The sequence below is a fragment of the Lissotriton vulgaris genome, unplaced genomic scaffold (genome assembly GCF_964263255.1).
Source record: "Lissotriton vulgaris unplaced genomic scaffold, aLisVul1.2 SCAFFOLD_227, whole genome shotgun sequence".
Classification (NCBI taxonomy): domain Eukaryota; kingdom Metazoa; phylum Chordata; class Amphibia; order Caudata; family Salamandridae; genus Lissotriton; species Lissotriton vulgaris.
Genome location: NW_028242055.1, coordinates 898199 through 915122, shown reverse-complemented (window position 1 = coordinate 915122; position 16924 = coordinate 898199). Strand labels below are relative to the sequence as shown.

General features: G+C 49.0%; 1 protein-coding gene across 1 annotated transcript in view; it reads right to left on the bottom strand.

Moving 5' to 3' along the window:
* The window catches only part of LOC147669078 (apolipoprotein L5-like), a 198569-nt gene that overhangs the window by 33740 nt on the left and 147905 nt on the right, over positions 1–16924 (bottom strand). Inside the window, exon 10 of the mRNA XM_086948239.1 lies at positions 477–530. Within this exon, the coding sequence (XP_086804365.1) occupies positions 477–530 (54 nt within the window). The remainder of the gene's footprint in view (positions 1–476; positions 531–16924) is intronic.

Here is a 16924-nt window from a genome sequence, read left to right as displayed (position 1 = left end):
GCAGTTCCTGTTGACAGAAATATGTCTTAAGCCGGACCACTCTAAGGACACACCACCAGCAGCGCAGGGATAATCCCTGTAATAAGTGGAGACAATCTGAATAACACACTCAATACGACTTGAAAAAGGTAACACACAGCTGGAGCATAGACATATGGGACTGCAACTCACAGTATCCAGCTACTTAATGACATTTATTTGATCATAATTAATTCTGATTTTATATTTGTCAAGAACTTTCCTTTGGGTTTTAACTGATTTTATCTGAAGATTGCTTTTTATAATTCGAAAATCAAAAATGAAGAAAAAGTGAACAAAATCATACTGCCTGTCTGTTGAAAATGTTATTGTTACTCTAAGTATTAATATTGCAATGGTTTTAATTAACCACGCAGAAAATAAAGAAACTTGAAACTTGAACTTGAACCCTCCACAACGTACACTTAGAATCAATATGTACAGTACTTGTACAGAACCTTTTGTCGTCTCCAGAGTTCCATGTATCTGCTTGTCTCTTTCTTTCATTCTCTCTGAAGTAAAGTAAACAGAACACTGAATTAAACACTAGCTGGGGGTAATGCAGGTGTACAGGTAGTGTCAGCATTTGCCTATTTTGTAATACGTGATCCAGTATTTTTGCTTTCTATTATCATTTACATTAAAGATAGCTCCTAACTACTACTAAATTATAAACCCCCTGTTGTGTAGTTGCCTCATGAAAAGGTCAGTATGAGCCATTTTCTGTATATTTTAACCCCTTGCATGCTCATGACGGCTGGGGGCATGTGCGGAGGACGGTCCCCGGCCGTCTGAATCTCGCCCACTACAAAAAAATCATGCACAGTGCAAAAATTTCACGCGCACGGAAGTGGTTAAGTAATAAAACATATTTTATGCTTTTACAACTTGTTCTGTGCTGGTACTGTACATTCTCTCTGCTCCAGAAGGCATACTTAGAATCCAAATGTTTTGCACTGATACTGTACCTTCTCCCCCCTCCAGTAGTTACACTTAGAATCCATATGCATAGTACGGTATTGTACCTTTTCTCCCCTACAGACGTTGCACAGAGAATCCATATGTGTAGTAAAGGCACTGTCTCTTCTCTCCCCTCCAGAAGTTACTCTTAGAATCCACATTATAGTACTGGTACTGCACCTTCTCATCCCTCCACAAGTTACACTAAGAATCCATATGTATAGTACTTGTACTGTACCTTCTCTACCCTCCAGAAGTTACACTAAGAATCCATATGTATAGTACTGGTACTGTACCGTCTCATCCCTCCAGAAGTTACACTTAGAATTAATTTGTATACTACTGGTACGGTACCTACTCCCCTCCAGAAGGTGCACTTAAAATCCATCCATAATTTATTGGTACTGTATTTTCTCTCTCCTCCAGAAGGTACACTTAGAACCACACTTGTATAGTACTGGTACTGACCTACTCTCCTCTCCAGAAGATATACTTGGAATCTATACATATAGTACGGGTACTGTATCTTCTCTCCCCTCCAGTAATTAGATTTAAAACCCAAATGTATAGTACTGGTAGTAGCTTCTATTCCATCCAGAAGTTACACTTAGAATCCACACATATAGTACTGGTACTGTACCTTCTCTCTCCTCCAGAAGTTGCAATTAGAATCCATAAATATAGTACTGTAGTGTAGTTCTTATATTCAGAATAGGCTCTGCGCATTGGAATAATATACACTATAGATTTGACATAGGACTCAGGTCAATGTGTCTCTATCGAGTATACTAAACTTAATTGTGAGTGCCAGCTAGCTCAGAGGTCAATAGAAACTTTCTCGAATACACAAGAAGGGATTTGTTTCTGACAACTGCATAAACATGACAACTTTGTTTCCACAAGAATAAAACGTATCTTCAGAGTCGTGGAAACAATAGGTAACTATTTTACTCAAACAATCGTGCATGCTTCGTTTCTACAGAGTTGCAGAGAAAATAGGGAGACGGGTGTTTCAATAAAAGAGTTTTTTTGAACAGTCTTGCAAGAGAGGTGAACTGCTACAATCATTAGACAGAATGCAAAGTATAATGCGTACAGGTAAATAATAATATAAAATAATACTGTAATAGCATTGTCTGCTGCTATGACATATAAAAATACATACATAAATAGCGCAGGCTAAAATACTCATTTGGTGCTTCTAAAATACGCTTACCCCAATGTACCTAAAATAGGTCGAGTATGAGGGAAGAAATAAGTATGATCTTTAGCATAGGTTTAGTTTTGCCAAGAATTGCCAAAGGTTTCTCTGGGTTCTATTCAGTTCCATACCCTAGAATGAGAGAGGTTGGTATCTCTTTCACAGACTCGATTTCCCAACACCCTGCAAGGGGAGTCAGAAACACTGGAGCTGGATTTTTCGGCAGAGGAGGACAGCTTCTTGTCAGTGCATCAGCTGGAGAGTTGGCTTACTTCAGCACTTGCTGTAGCGAGATGTGTCGTGCAAGTAGGTAGTCGAACTACACATAACCACACCATGCTTTGCCATAGCAAGTGAAGGTATATTTATACCTTGAAGGTGTTTTAGGAATGCCAGCTTTGATGTAAATTTGGGCATATGAACGCCATGAATAAACCCCTAAGGAATAAATGTTCATGTAAAATAACTGAGTTCTTGGAGAAATCAATATTCAAGCAAGGGGAAGTCGCTAACAGCTTAAGAGTCTGGTTTTCCAACAAATCGTTGCAACATAGATGAACGGATGGAAGTAGCCATGCCTGTTCTTTAGCTGCATGGGCTACGCCTAAATAAGGACTGGATTTCTATGCCTATATAAGGGCAATGTGAATTGTACCTATATTAGGACATGAATAGGGAAATTCAATCGGAATCTAAAATCGCACACAACACCCACTCCACTTTCTTATGTGCGACTTCTACGAAATACTAAGTCCTAAACATGTTGAAACATATCTAAAATATCTCTTCACAACAAGTGTCTTAAACCCACTCAAAATACATAAAAAATGCATTGGTACTGGTTGTACACAAAAGAGCATTTGTGCTGTTCGCATTCAAAGCAATGTTTCATTCTAAGCATATGGTTGACATTCGAAAATGCTATCTGAATGAATCATGAAAATATAACTTTTATGAAATGGCTCGTAAATACAGAAGAAAAAGGGTGCCAAAACCATTTCATGACAGATTACATATAACTGTTTGCATGTGGACAAGGTCAAATATTGTCTCTGAAAGTTTTTCAAAGAATTCTAGTTCTCTATGAATAGTTGTACTTTAAGCAGATTACTTTGTGCCACAAAATGAAAAATACAAATTTGGAGAAAAAAATAATCATAGGAAAAAGAGTCCCAAAGTTAGAACTTTGTTTTGAAAAAATGAAGGTCGAATTCAAAGTCTCTCAGAACACTGTGTGCCAAAATCCACAGTCAATGTTAGTATTTGGAGAAAACATCAAATCTTCTAAGTCTGTAAAAAAGTCATTTACCAATGTAGGTGAAAGTTGGATTACCTCGTTTAGAAGATTAACCGCACATAGATGAGAAGCATCGCCGTCAGCATTGGTCGCATTAGCAATGTTCGTAGTGGATGGTACCTGCGTGTCTGTATCCTCTCGTACCCCAGCAATAGCATTTTGCATCTGTGAGATCTCAATGAATGCCATCATCAGAATTGGTAGCCGCTGAGGACAACACAGTGCATGGGCCCTTACTGGTTCAAGCAAAGTATCAACATCCATTGGCATGACTGATGGGAGTATGAGACATGTGTCTATCATGCATTCTTCTCCGCATAGCAGGCAGAGTAGAATAGGTAGTATGCAATCTTGCCAAAGTGGTCTGAATGATAGAAACCATGTGGTACTTAATTTTCTTCGACAACGTAGTCCCACAATTTTAACAATGAGCTCACAACACTTTTTTGCCAGTAGAGTTGGCTCCATGGAGGACTGGGTGTCGCTTGTGAATTGGCTTGCCATATTGCAGCAGTAGGAGCAAAAATAGTATCCCTGCAGCAAAACCCAAAATGAGAGGCAGTCCGCTGTTGGACAGGCCACATGACGGGCCACTCTCCCCCGGCTCGACCAAGCCCGAGCCAGTCATACAAGCACCACACACCACCATTGCACGTCCTACGTCCCCTCAGGGACACCTGCCCTCGAGCATGATAACCTCGTGGGTCCGATCCACGGCCGACCCACGCGCCCAGCCCGGGCCGCCATCTTGGACACTTCGCCACGAGGCCGCCTGGCCCCCGATCGACCTCAACCCCGGGCCTAGCCCGGCCTCAGACATTCCGGCACCACCCTCCACCCAGGAGGTGAGCGGGCTACTTGGCAAGTCAATGGGAGAAAGAGGTGCCGATGGCTCTCCCCCGCCAAGTGCCGCTCGCCCATCGCCTCCCCGGGCGCTGGCTCCACCCCCCTGCTGGGTGTCTGGACTCCCTCATCCCGGACCTCCCGACCTCCAAGTGCGAGGGTCCGGACATCAAAGCACGCCAGCCCTATAACTGGGGCAGCTCCAGAACAGGAAGGCAGTTGTATCTTGGAGTCGAGAGACGAAAGAAGAACTCATCCTGGACGGACTACTGGCGCTGCCGTAGCTCTGTCCTGTGCACCATCATCCTGCCTGTTGGCGCTGCCACAGCCGTCGTAACCTTCATCCTTCACCGTCGTCCGGATCTGCTGGCGAGGCCGCGGACCGTTGTAACTGTCATCTGCATCGGGACCTGCTTGGCTTCTCCACGGCCCGTCGACCATCCTTCATCCATATCGGGACCTGCTTGGCTTCTCCACGGCCCGCCGACCACCCTTCATCCATCTCGGGACCTGCTTGGCTCCTCCACGGCCCGACCAGCAACCACACCGAGCTCGAGGATTGAGAGCTATTGAACTCATTGGTAACTAAGACTGTCCCGCTACCCTTTTCCTCAACCAGAGATCAGAACCGAGGGGACCCCTGAGTCCAGACCTCCTTGTATTATATCAACGTAACCTAAGAAGTGCATATAAAGTCTCGTTAACCTTCAATCTTGTGTGGTGTCCGTCTGTGGGGGGGAAGTTACTTATCTGTACAGTCGTTGGAGACGGCTCTCCCTGGAGACCTCTCCCCGTAATCTCGGCCGACCCTCCCGGTCCGTCTAACATTGGTGGCCAGCGGCGCGATCCGAATCACCGCATAACGTACAGAGAGTAGCTCACCCCACAACGAACAACAATGTCGACTAAAGAGAGCGGATCAACTGAGAAGTTCCAAATGGAAAAGCTAGAGGAATACAGCCATCGTGAACTAAAGCAGTTCTGCATCGAACTAGGTATCGCTACCACCGGACTAAGTACCAAGGACGATTTTAAGCATGCCCTAGAATCTTGGGCAGAGACCGGGGATGTCGAAGCCCCGGAGCAAAGCACCGCGAAAAAGACCAACACGGCCCCTGAAGAGCAAAGAACGGGTCTCTCGCAAGACGAGATCCAAGAAAGAGAAAAAGCCCGACTACACGAACTTGAAATGGCCCGACTCAAGATGGACATAGAACTCAAATTGGCCGAGCAAAAAATAAACTTAGAGCACCTTCGCCTCCGAGAAGAAAGAGAGGAGAAACAGAGGCAAAGGGAGCTCGAGGAAAAAAGGCTAACGTACGAGCACGAGCGGAACCTAGCCGAGATCAACCTGCGCAAACAGAATAAAGAATTAGGGGTGCCCGACAGACCGTCCACCCCCGGGACCACGGACAAAAAAGTGCACATCCCCAAGGATGTGGTCCGAGAATATTTTCGAGAAGACGACATCCAGCAATGGTTTAAGGCATATGAAATCGCGATGACTGCGCACCGGATCGATAGAGCCGACTGGGGAGCCGGCCTATGGGGCAAATTCCTCAATGAGGGCCGCGATACTCTGTTACAGCTCCCAGACCACCAGATGACCTCCTACGACCATATGAAAGCGGCCCTCCTCACTCGCTATGGCCTCACGCCCGAGATGTACCGTCAGAGGTTCCGAGACTGCACACGCATTCCAGGTACAACTTGGGTGGACTATGTAACGTACTTCAGCCGAGCCTTCGAAGGCTGGATCAGAGGGAACAACGTCACGACCTACGAGCAGTTGTTCAATCTGATGGTATGGGAGCATCTGTCCAACAACTGCTTCATTGAACTACGCCAACACCTCCTCGACAGCAAGTTAACCGATCCCCGGCAGCTCGCAGCCGAAGCTGACCGGTGGGAGATCACCCGAGTGGGCCGGATTGGGTCCTACGAGCAGAACAGGAACAACAATGGTCACCACCGATCCAGAGGAGGAGGAGGGGGCCAAGGACGAGGAAGAGACAACACTCCGGCCGCCCCCACTACCAGCACCACCCCCCCGGCCAACCGGGGCAGCACCCCGGCGCGACCGGGATACAGAGCCAATGTTACATGTCACCGATGCCAACGAGTAGGCCACTATGCAAATGACCCAAGCTGCCCGCAGTATCCGAGCCCAAGACCCCGCCAGGTGGCCGCCGCGGCACTAGGGGAAGAACAGATCTCCGAGGAACCAGAAACAGACGAGCAAGAGTATCAAGGGTGGGAGCCAGCCGCCATGACTCTCGCGTGCTTAGGGGGAAGAGACATGGTCCCGCGGGTCCCCCTACCCGCTAACACCCAGAAGTACAGCCAATGGGTGAGCATCAATGGACAACGGGCCGAAGCCCTTCGAGACACCGGGGCCAGTGTGACAGCCGTCCGCTGTCATCTGGTGACCCCAGAACAATATCTACCGAACATTCTCTGCCCTGTACGATCAGCCGACAACTCGGAGAGTCTGTGTCGGATGGCCTGCGTCCTCTTTGAGTGGGGAGGGGTCTCCGGCATGTTGAAAGTAACGGTCCGAGACGACGCCCCCGTGGACTGCCTCCTCGGAAATGACCTGGAAAGCTCCCCGTGGGCAGCCGTGGAGCGAAAAGAACACTTGGGGATGTTGGGCGTCCCAGACTGGGCGTGCGTCACCACCCGGTCTATGGCCGCCCGTGCCAACCATCACCCGGAAGAACCAGAATGGCCGGCGCCTCCGCCTCCGGTCGCCCCCGCCGAGACCCCCGACCAGGGCATCCCCCTCGAACCTGCTCAACCTTCCGACCTTGCTAATCTCGACCAGTGGGCTCAAGAAGGGGGGCCCACACAAGAACAATTTCGTCAGGAGCAGAAGACCTGTCCCTCCCTTGAGGGACTCCGACAACAAGCGCTCGCCCAAAGCGCAGGGGATACCTCCGGAACTCATTGGGTCTACTGGGACAATGACCTACTGTACAGCGAGCAACGAATCGCCGAGCTGGGGGCCAACCGAGTACTAGTGGTGCCACTCCGCTTTAGAGACTTCCTGCTAAACCTGGCCCACGATGTCCCCCTGGCAGGGCACCTGGGACAAGATAAAACCTACAGCCGCCTAGTGACCCACTTCTTCTGGCCAAAAATGAGAAACGATGTGCACCAGCATTGCCGATCTTGCCCCACGTGCCAAGCCAGTGGGAAGAGCGGCCGCAAATTAAAGGCCCCCCTGCAACCCTTTCCCGTAGTCACGACCCCATTTGAGAGGGTCGGAATAGACATTGTGGGACCCCTAGACCCACGTACAAGACAAGGCCATCGCTTCATCCTAGTACTAGTGGACCACGCCACCCGCTACCCTGAGGCTATTCCTCTCCGGACCGTCACAGCCCCAGTGGTCGGCAGGGCCCTGATGGGGATCTTCTCCCGTGTGGGGTTCCCCCGAGAAGTCGTCAGTGACAGAGGCACGAACTTTATTTCCAAATACATGAAGTCCCTCTGGCAACAGTGTGGGGTCACCTACCGCTTCACGACCCCCTATCACCCCCAAGGAAACGGACTTGTTGAGCGGTTCAATCGCACTCTAAAAGGGATGATCGGGGGATTGGAAGAACCCCTCCGTCGCCAGTGGGACGTGCTGCTGCCGTGCCTCCTCTTCGCCTACCGGGAGGTCCCACAGAAGTCCCTAGGCTTCAGCCCATTCGAGCTGCTCTATGGGCACCCAGTACGGGGGCCACTCAGCCTGATCAAAGAAGGCTGGGAGTTGCCTCCGGCCAAGAGTCCTCCAGATGTCTTCCGATACCTCCTCACCCTCCGCAACCAGTCCCAGCGGTTCAGAGACCTAGCGAAAGCCAACCTAGAGGCCAGTCAAGAGGACATGAAGAGATGGTATGACCAGAACGCCTCATCTATTGAATTCGAGCCGGGGCAACAGGTCTGGGTAATGTCCCCCACAGAACCGTGCGCTCTCCAAGACAAATGGACGGGACCCTTCAAAGTAATCGAGCGCAAGGGACCCGCCACCTATCTGATCGATATGGAGTCCGCCCGGAATCCGCTCCGAGTCCTCCACACCAACAGACTGAAACCCCACTTTGCACGAACAGAACTCAGCCTCTTGATGGCCACAGACAACGGGGTTGAGGACGACTCCGAGCCTCTCCCTGACCTCTTGCGGACCCAGGAGCAAGACGGCTCCGTGGATGGGGTCCGACTCTCGGAGACCCTCTCCCAGGAACAACGCCAAGAGTGCCAAGCCCTCCTATCACGGTTTGCCAGCCTGTTCTCCCTCACCCCAGGTGTCACTTCCTGGTGTGTGCACGATGTGGACACCGGAGACAGCCCTCCTATCCGCCACCGGGCCTACCGCGTACCTGATCGGGTACGGGCCTGCATCCAGGCGGAAGTAACTAAGATGCTCACGCTCGGGGTCATCGAGCCCTCCGACAGTCCATGGGCCAGCCCGGTCGTACTGGTCCCCAAAGCAGCCGCCCCCGGAACCACACCCGAACTCCGGTTCTGTGTCGACTACCGGGGCCTGAATGAAGTCACCAGAACGGACGCACACCCCATCCCCCGGGCAGATGAACTGGTCGACCGAATGGGCGCTGCCCGCTACCTCAGCATCTTCGATCTAACGGCAGGATATTGGCAGATCGGCCTCACACCCCGAGCACAAGAACGTTCTGCCTTCTCCACCCCCGATGGCCACTATCACTTCACGGTCATGCCCTTCGGCATGAAAAATGCCCCAGCGACGTTCCAACGGCTCGTCAATCAGGTCCTGGCGGGGCTCGAAGAGTTCAGCGCCGCCTACCTGGACGACATCGCTGTGTACAGCCACCACTGGACCGAGCACCTCCACCACCTCCAAGCAGTGTTGCAAGCCCTTCAGCGAGCTGGCCTCACGATCAAGGCCAGCAAATGTCAAATTGGACAAGGGTCAGTAACCTACCTCGGACACCAAGTGGGAAGCGGTCTAGTGGCCCCTCTTCAACTGAAAATTGCTGCCATCCAGAACTGGCAACCCCCTAACACTCAAACTGAGGTGCGAGCCTTCCTGGGCCTCACGGGCTACTACCGAAGGTTCGTGAAAGACTATGGTACCATCGTGGGGCCTCTCACCGAACTCACGTCGAAAAATCAGCCCAAGAAGGTGAACTGGACCCCAGAGTGTCAAGCGGCCTTCGAACAGCTAAAGGCCGCCATGTGTTCCGCTCCTGTACTCCAGGCCCCAGACTACAGCCGGGAGTTCGTCGTCCAGACGGATGCCTCCGACCAGGGCATTGGGGCGGTCCTGTCCCAGGTGAACACCGAAGGCCTTGATCAACCGGTGGCCTTCATCAGCCGGAGACTCCTACCACGGGAGCAACGCTGGAGCACCATAGAGAGGGAAGCCTTCGCTGTGGTATGGGCCCTCAAGAAGCTCCGACCCTACCTTTTTGGCACCCACTTCCGGGTGCAGACTGACCACCGACCCCTGCAGTGGTTGATGCATATGCGGGGGGAAAACCCAAAACTGCTACGCTGGTCCATCTCCTTGCAAGGTATGGACTTTACCGTTGAACACCGGCCTGGGTCTGACCACGCCAACGCGGATGGCCTGTCCCGGTTTTTCCGCCTCGACGAAGAGAGTCCCCAAGAGGATGGGTAACTCTCCCCGCCTTCAGCTGGGGGGGACGCATGTTGGACAGGCCACATGACGGGCCACTCTCCCCCGGCTCGACCAAGCCCGAGCCAGTCATACAAGCACCACACACCACCATTGCACGTCCTACGTCCCCTCAGGGACACCTGCCCTCGAGCATGATAACCTCGTGGGTCCGATCCACGGCCGACCCACGCGCCCAGCCCGGGCCGCCATCTTGGACACTTCGCCACGAGGCCGCCTGGCCCCCGATCGACCTCAACCCCGGGCCTAGCCCGGCCTCAGACATTCCGGCACCACCCTCCACCCAGGAGGTGAGCGGGCTACTTGGCAAGTCAATGGGAGAAAGAGGTGCCGATGGCTCTCCCCCGCCAAGTGCCGCTCGCCCATCGCCTCCCCGGGCGCTGGCTCCACCCCCCTGCTGGGTGTCTGGACTCCCTCATCCCGGACCTCCCGACCTCCAAGTGCGAGGGTCCGGACATCAAAGCACGCCAGCCCTATAACTGGGGCAGCTCCAGAACAGGAAGGCAGTTGTATCTTGGAGTCGAGAGACGAAAGAAGAACTCATCCTGGACGGACTACTGGCGCTGCCGTAGCTCTGTCCTGTGCACCATCATCCTGCCTGTTGGCGCTGCCACAGCCGTCGTAACCTTCATCCTTCACCGTCGTCCGGATCTGCTGGCGAGGCCGCGGACCGTTGTAACTGTCATCTGCATCGGGACCTGCTTGGCTTCTCCACGGCCCGTCGACCATCCTTCATCCATATCGGGACCTGCTTGGCTTCTCCACGGCCCGCCGACCACCCTTCATCCATCTCGGGACCTGCTTGGCTCCTCCACGGCCCGACCAGCAACCACACCGAGCTCGAGGATTGAGAGCTATTGAACTCATTGGTAACTAAGACTGTCCCGCTACCCTTTTCCTCAACCAGAGATCAGAACCGAGGGGACCCCTGAGTCCAGACCTCCTTGTATTATATCAACGTAACCTAAGAAGTGCATATAAAGTCTCGTTAACCTTCAATCTTGTGTGGTGTCCGTCTGTGGGGGGGAAGTTACTTATCTGTACAGTCGTTGGAGACGGCTCTCCCTGGAGACCTCTCCCCGTAATCTCGGCCGACCCTCCCGGTCCGTCTAACATCCGCCAAATACACAAGTGCACGAAGTTTGGAAATATTCCTAGGACTGCTTCAAAAGGTGCTAACAGTCCAGAAAATATGGTCTTAAATACATGTACAATACCACTAGCATCAGACATGTTTAAGATACGACTCAACAATTCTGAGAAATGTATAGGGCAGTTTGTAGTTAAGAAGGCATGCATCTCTGTAGAAGTCCTTGCGAATTGTAGATCATAGGTGTCTTAGGCCGAGGTCAGTGGCACAGTTTCTTTCAAAAGAATGGCTTTCATTCTGCTTAAAGTATCAATTCGTATAGAAGAGATGTTCACTGAAAGCCATAAAGGCGACTCTCTGTCTATCTTGGTTTTCGGAAACAATACTTGCATACAGCAAGTGACCCTGGCTGACACAGTTACTAGATATGGTATACCTGGCAACATGCCACAGCAGCTATGATCTTTCAACATGAGGTAACTTCCATTTGAAAGTTGTCCAAAAATTGGATCACTCACTGCAGCTGGTGAACCTTACAGGTGGTAAGATAAATTGTTAGAGGAGCCATCACAGGCCCGTGTAAGTTTATACCCTGACTAAGTAGAGAACCGCTTAGTGCGTTTTCACAGTTTTTCCCGCTAAAAAACACTTCACGCCCCCCACTGCAACATCTATGTGTGTACGGTAATTCCAAGTATGTCTTGATGTATCCTTTACCCAACCTTTCAGATGTGCCTGCTGGTATGTTCTTTAGGCTACTGAAAATTGAACATTTGAACATTGTAACAGGCAGAGTGATTGTTCCATTTATTATCTATTCAATAGCTGGTTTTTCTGCTACTGTAAATGGCAATCTTTCCAGTTTTGCAATGCTCAACACTGTATAGTCTGCTCCCCTTTGTGCCAATTTGATCTGTTTATCAGTGAGATTGAATTCTGAAAATTGTGACGAGGTATTGATGAAATGACAAGGAACATAGCCTGAATGAAGATTTTGCAACGTCCAGCCTAATAGCACGATAGAACTTAATTGCGTCTGACCATGTTACAGCATGACCAAGTGCTGTTCCATGATGTCTATGGCAGAAGAAACTATGCTGTCCATTGAATATATCCTGGACTACAGAGTTTTTAACCCATTGTCAACCACAGAGAGAGTATTCTCTAAATTAATATGATCAATTTCTCATATTCTTTCTGCAGTCTCTGCTTGCATAATCTTCCATGCTTCATTATAAACAGCATAGATACCAGCATACATAAAACGTTTATGACACAGTGTTTTTGGTCCTAGCAAGAATTCCCTAAGATCAGCGCCATCCTTAGGTAAAGATAAGTGTTGCTTTACATCCTTTAGTGTAGATCTATGTAGCCAATCAAGGCAAAGCTTCTCTATACTGTATGTTGTTAATATTCCTGGCTGCTGTCTTTGAACATATCTTGGGTCTGGCCTATTGAATGTGAAACCCTGTCTTTTGTTCAGGAATCTATCTTGACAGTTGTTTGTGTCTGTCAGCCAGATCAACCATGTATTCCAATCTGGATCTGTTCTGTTGTGATGCAATATAGAATGTATGTTGACCTCCCCTCTGAAGTGTTATCACTAACAGGTGTAGGTGTAGGTATGGAAGTATGTATGTATGTATAGGCATTTTTATAGCGCACTACTTACCCCTAGGGTCCCAAGGCGCTACGACCGCTGAGAAACCCTTCCTGGCTTCCCTGAGAGATGGTCCCTTAATGGGTATCTCCAGGGTGAGACCAGGCATCCCCGGCGGTCTGGTGGGGCCGTTAGTGAAGATGAGGCAAGCTAATGCCCAGAGTTGCCGAGTGTGATCGCTGATCAGAGTGGGCACCGAGGCGAGAGAATTATCGAGTCCGCTGACCCTGGTCCAGAAACCTGCCGCGCCGGGAATCGAACCCTGGTCCCGGGCCGTCCTCTGCTCTCGGGTCTGCCGCCTCTAACCAGTGAGCCACACTGGGTTGTTCATGTCTTTTATCTTGGCTAACCCAAGGCAAGAAGTCTCTTGAACAGTGTCATTCAAAAACATAATTTGCTCAGGGATGATACAGGCTTTAAATAAAACTTCTATACCCTGTACATTCCAATATTTTATATCCCAGGCAGTTTTCGTCTCAATGTTGTCTTTCCAAAAGTCAAAATCTAGTTTAGACACTTTGGCATAAAAGGCTGCAGAATACATCTGTTTGGTATTTGTCAACATACTTTTCATTCCTGATTTGTTTACATTCTTAAAGTGAAATGATTCTGGATTGGATACATTAAACCCTGAAAAGTACGGAAAATTAATAGTAAATGTTTTTGAGCTAACCTTTGGTTGGCATTGGACAATGTTCCCATTGTGTACTGGGGTAGGGTCTGTAGGGGAAGGAACCGAGTCAGAAGTCTGGAATAATGCTTTTAGAGAAGGCTTTATTTTCAAATAAGCTTTCTTTCTCCTGCTTGACAGTCTTATCCGGGTGAACTCGTCAGGCTCCGTTCTGACGGCCTTAGGAAAAGCAGGGAGTTCCAGGGTGTTGCGGCGTTGACAGGGAGGTGTTGCAGCCAGAATGGTAATGTTCCAAACCTCCACACGATGTCTGGTGGTTGCGCCAACACCAAAAAGAAACGAAAGACAAAGAATAATCAATGGGACGTTCGGAGCACTGTTACTTAAGGACCGGGAGTGAGGGAAACCATGTGCCAAGTGTTTTATACAAAAGCTGCCGTGTCGGTAGTGCTCGTGAGGTAGGGGTACAGGGAATCGATTCTGCGGTATATTTACACAAGAGGCTGGCCACTCCAACCCACCCAACAGGCAACCTTGCCCCGTACCTTTGTAAGCCACGCTCCCCCCGCTGGAGCGTGGCAGGGCGCTTCGCCGGAACGGCAATTCTTGATTTCTTAAAATTTAATTTGTACCCTTCAGAGGCGAAGCCCAATATAATTGTGTTCACCCTGTTCAAGTGCCTGTCCAACTCATCGTCTGTCAGATAGATGTCATTTACATATGACAATGCTTTTTCATCACATGTTTGTAGTAACTCTGTTACCCTTGCTGAAAATAACTCAGGACTATTCTTGAATCCTTGAGGGAGACAACAGAAGTGACGCTGTGTCCCCATAATTGAGAAAGTGGTCAAATACCTACTTTCTGGTGCAATGTTTTGACAAATAATGTCGTTTTGTACTTTTTATGCACAATGTTATTCATTAATGCTGCACTGTGTGCATTTTGTACAGCAAAAGTTTTGCAACAAGAGTTTAAGTGTCTGTAATCCAAAACTAGACAATATGTATTGTCTGGTTTGGAGACAGGAAACAAAGGATTGTTCATTGATGAGGTGCAAGTTTCAATCACCCCCTGGTATTCAAGTTGCTCTAAGATCTCCCTGACCTGTTTTTTAGCTTCTTGCTTAACTGGGTACTGCCTTTGTGCAGTTGGTTGATTTTATAACTGTGTTTTATGGTCAGGAGAGTCCTCATCCCATCCTACATGATTTTAGTATAATGCCAGAGCTTGGGCATCTGCCCATTTCCTGGCATAAGTATATTTTAAATTAATTTGAATGTGGTTGGAGAAGGTTGGCATAATGATGTCTTCGCCATGTAGGCATTCCCTGAAAATTCTGGTGTCCAGTCTTGTTCAGTGAGAAGAATGTCATAACCCTTAGTAGGCCGCTCCCAATAGAGTGCTATCACTTTTCTTGGTATGTCTCCCTCCATCCGGAGTGCTACTTCATATAACTTATGTGGATAACTAACCCTGGTATCTGCAGTTTCAACTTGGATGTATTCATTCAAGTCCACTGTCTCCAGATGATCCTTCAAGTTCTTGCGAGCTATGGTGACTTCTGCTGCGCTGTCTAGCATTGTCTGAGCCCATTCTCCGTTCTTAAGTTGTGTCCTAAAGATCCACGGCATGTCTGATTTTTAGACCTGCTAACTTCTTTTTGGTGAATTCAGGTTTCTTGCTTTTCTGAACGTGTTGATCGTCTTTGGACTTCAAGCGTTTTTCCATGTTTTCTGACGTCTTCTTCTTTCGGATTTCAGTGACGAAGTCTGAAAGGGACAAGAGGAACGTATAACAGTATCTTGATATCTATCGGGTTTTCTCAAATTATCCATATTCCTGAGGTTATACCTCCTTTCAGTCGGCTCCTTTTGAGGAGACGTACCTCTGGATTGAGAACGCTTCTCTTTAGAAGTTTGTTTGCTATTTCCCCACTTCTTTTTAGAAGAGGTAGGAGTGTTTTTAGAAAATACTTTTTCAGGACTTTCTGACAGTTGGGGTTTAACTGGTTTCCCACTCAGACTGTCTCTGCCTAATTCATCATAGGATTGTTCAATTATTCTGGCCAGTTCTTGTGGTTGCTCACTTACCTCAAATTCCCTTAACTTCTGGTGGATCGCCACGGACGCTGCTTCACCTTTAATATTAGGTAATATTATCATTGAGACCTGTTTTAAATCTTTCAGTAGTTTCATACTCAAATTTAACGCAGGCTCTGCCCCATATCCATTTTGAATCTGTTTCAGGAGGTATGGTATTGCCGCCATAGACGGAAAAGCATGTGTTTTAGTATAGATTGCAGCAAAGACTGTACCCCAAGTGGTGCAGTCATCCAAATGTGGTGTGATCCCCATTGGTAAACAGATTTTTCGAATTCTGTGTTTCTCATGAGGGTTAGTATTGGGAAATACTGCCTCGATTTGAGTAATTTTTTGAGTTATCCAGGATGTAATTTGTTCCTGTTTTGCCGGTAATTTACCAATGACTGAGTGTAAAGTCTGTGGTGTACTTTTTAGTGTGTTCCCCTGTTGAGGGGTGTGTTGTGAAATCATTATTGCAGGTTGGACTGTAAGAGTCCACATGACATTTTGAACCAATTGTCTATAGATTTTGATCGGTACAAAAGGGGGCGGAAAAAAAGGGGGTGGTGATGGACGGAGCATCTGAATCAATCAAACACTCACACCCAGTCAAAAGATCTGGGTTTAATCCATCACCGTTCTTTAACCCACTCTGCCACCCCAGTTCAGACATGGCTATATGCAAATCAGTCTGACCCTGTGCCTCATGGGAACAGTCCAGCCCGAACTGCCAAGCCATGTCTTCCCTGGACCGGAAACAAGCTTCCGAGGACCGGTTTCTGGCATTCCAGCCGTCTTTAGCCCGGCTTGCTTGAATCCAGTGGCAAAGTGAGTAAGGGACTCACGTCTGAGCATACCCTGCCACACTTATGGTGGCCAAAAGCGGTACAAAAGGGGGGTGGTGATGGACGGAGCATCTGAATCAATCAAATACTCACACCCAGTCAAAAGATCTGGGTTTAATCCATCACCGTTCTTTAGCCCACTCTGCCACCCCAGTTCAGACATGGCTATATGCAAATCAGTCTGACCCTGTGCCTCATCGGAACAGTCCAGCCCGAACTGCCAAGCCATGTCTTCCCTGGACCGGAAACAAGCTTCCGAGGACCGGTTTCTGGCATTCCAGCCGTCTTCAGCCCGGCTTGCTTGAATCCAGTGGCAAAGTGAGCAAGGGACTCACATCTGAGCATACCCTGCCACACTTATGGCGGCCAAAAGCGGTACAAAAGGGGGTGGTGATGGACAGAGCATCTGAGTCAATCAAACACTCACACCCAGTCAAAAGATCTGGGTTTAATCCATCACCGTTCTTTAGCCCACTCTGCCACCCCAGTTCAGACATGGCTATATGCAAATCAGTCTGACCCTGTGCCTCATGGGAACAGTTCAGTCCGAACTGCCAAACCATCTCTTCCCTGGACCGGAAACAAGCGTTTCTGGCATTCCAGCAGTCTTCAGCCCGGCTTGCTTGAATC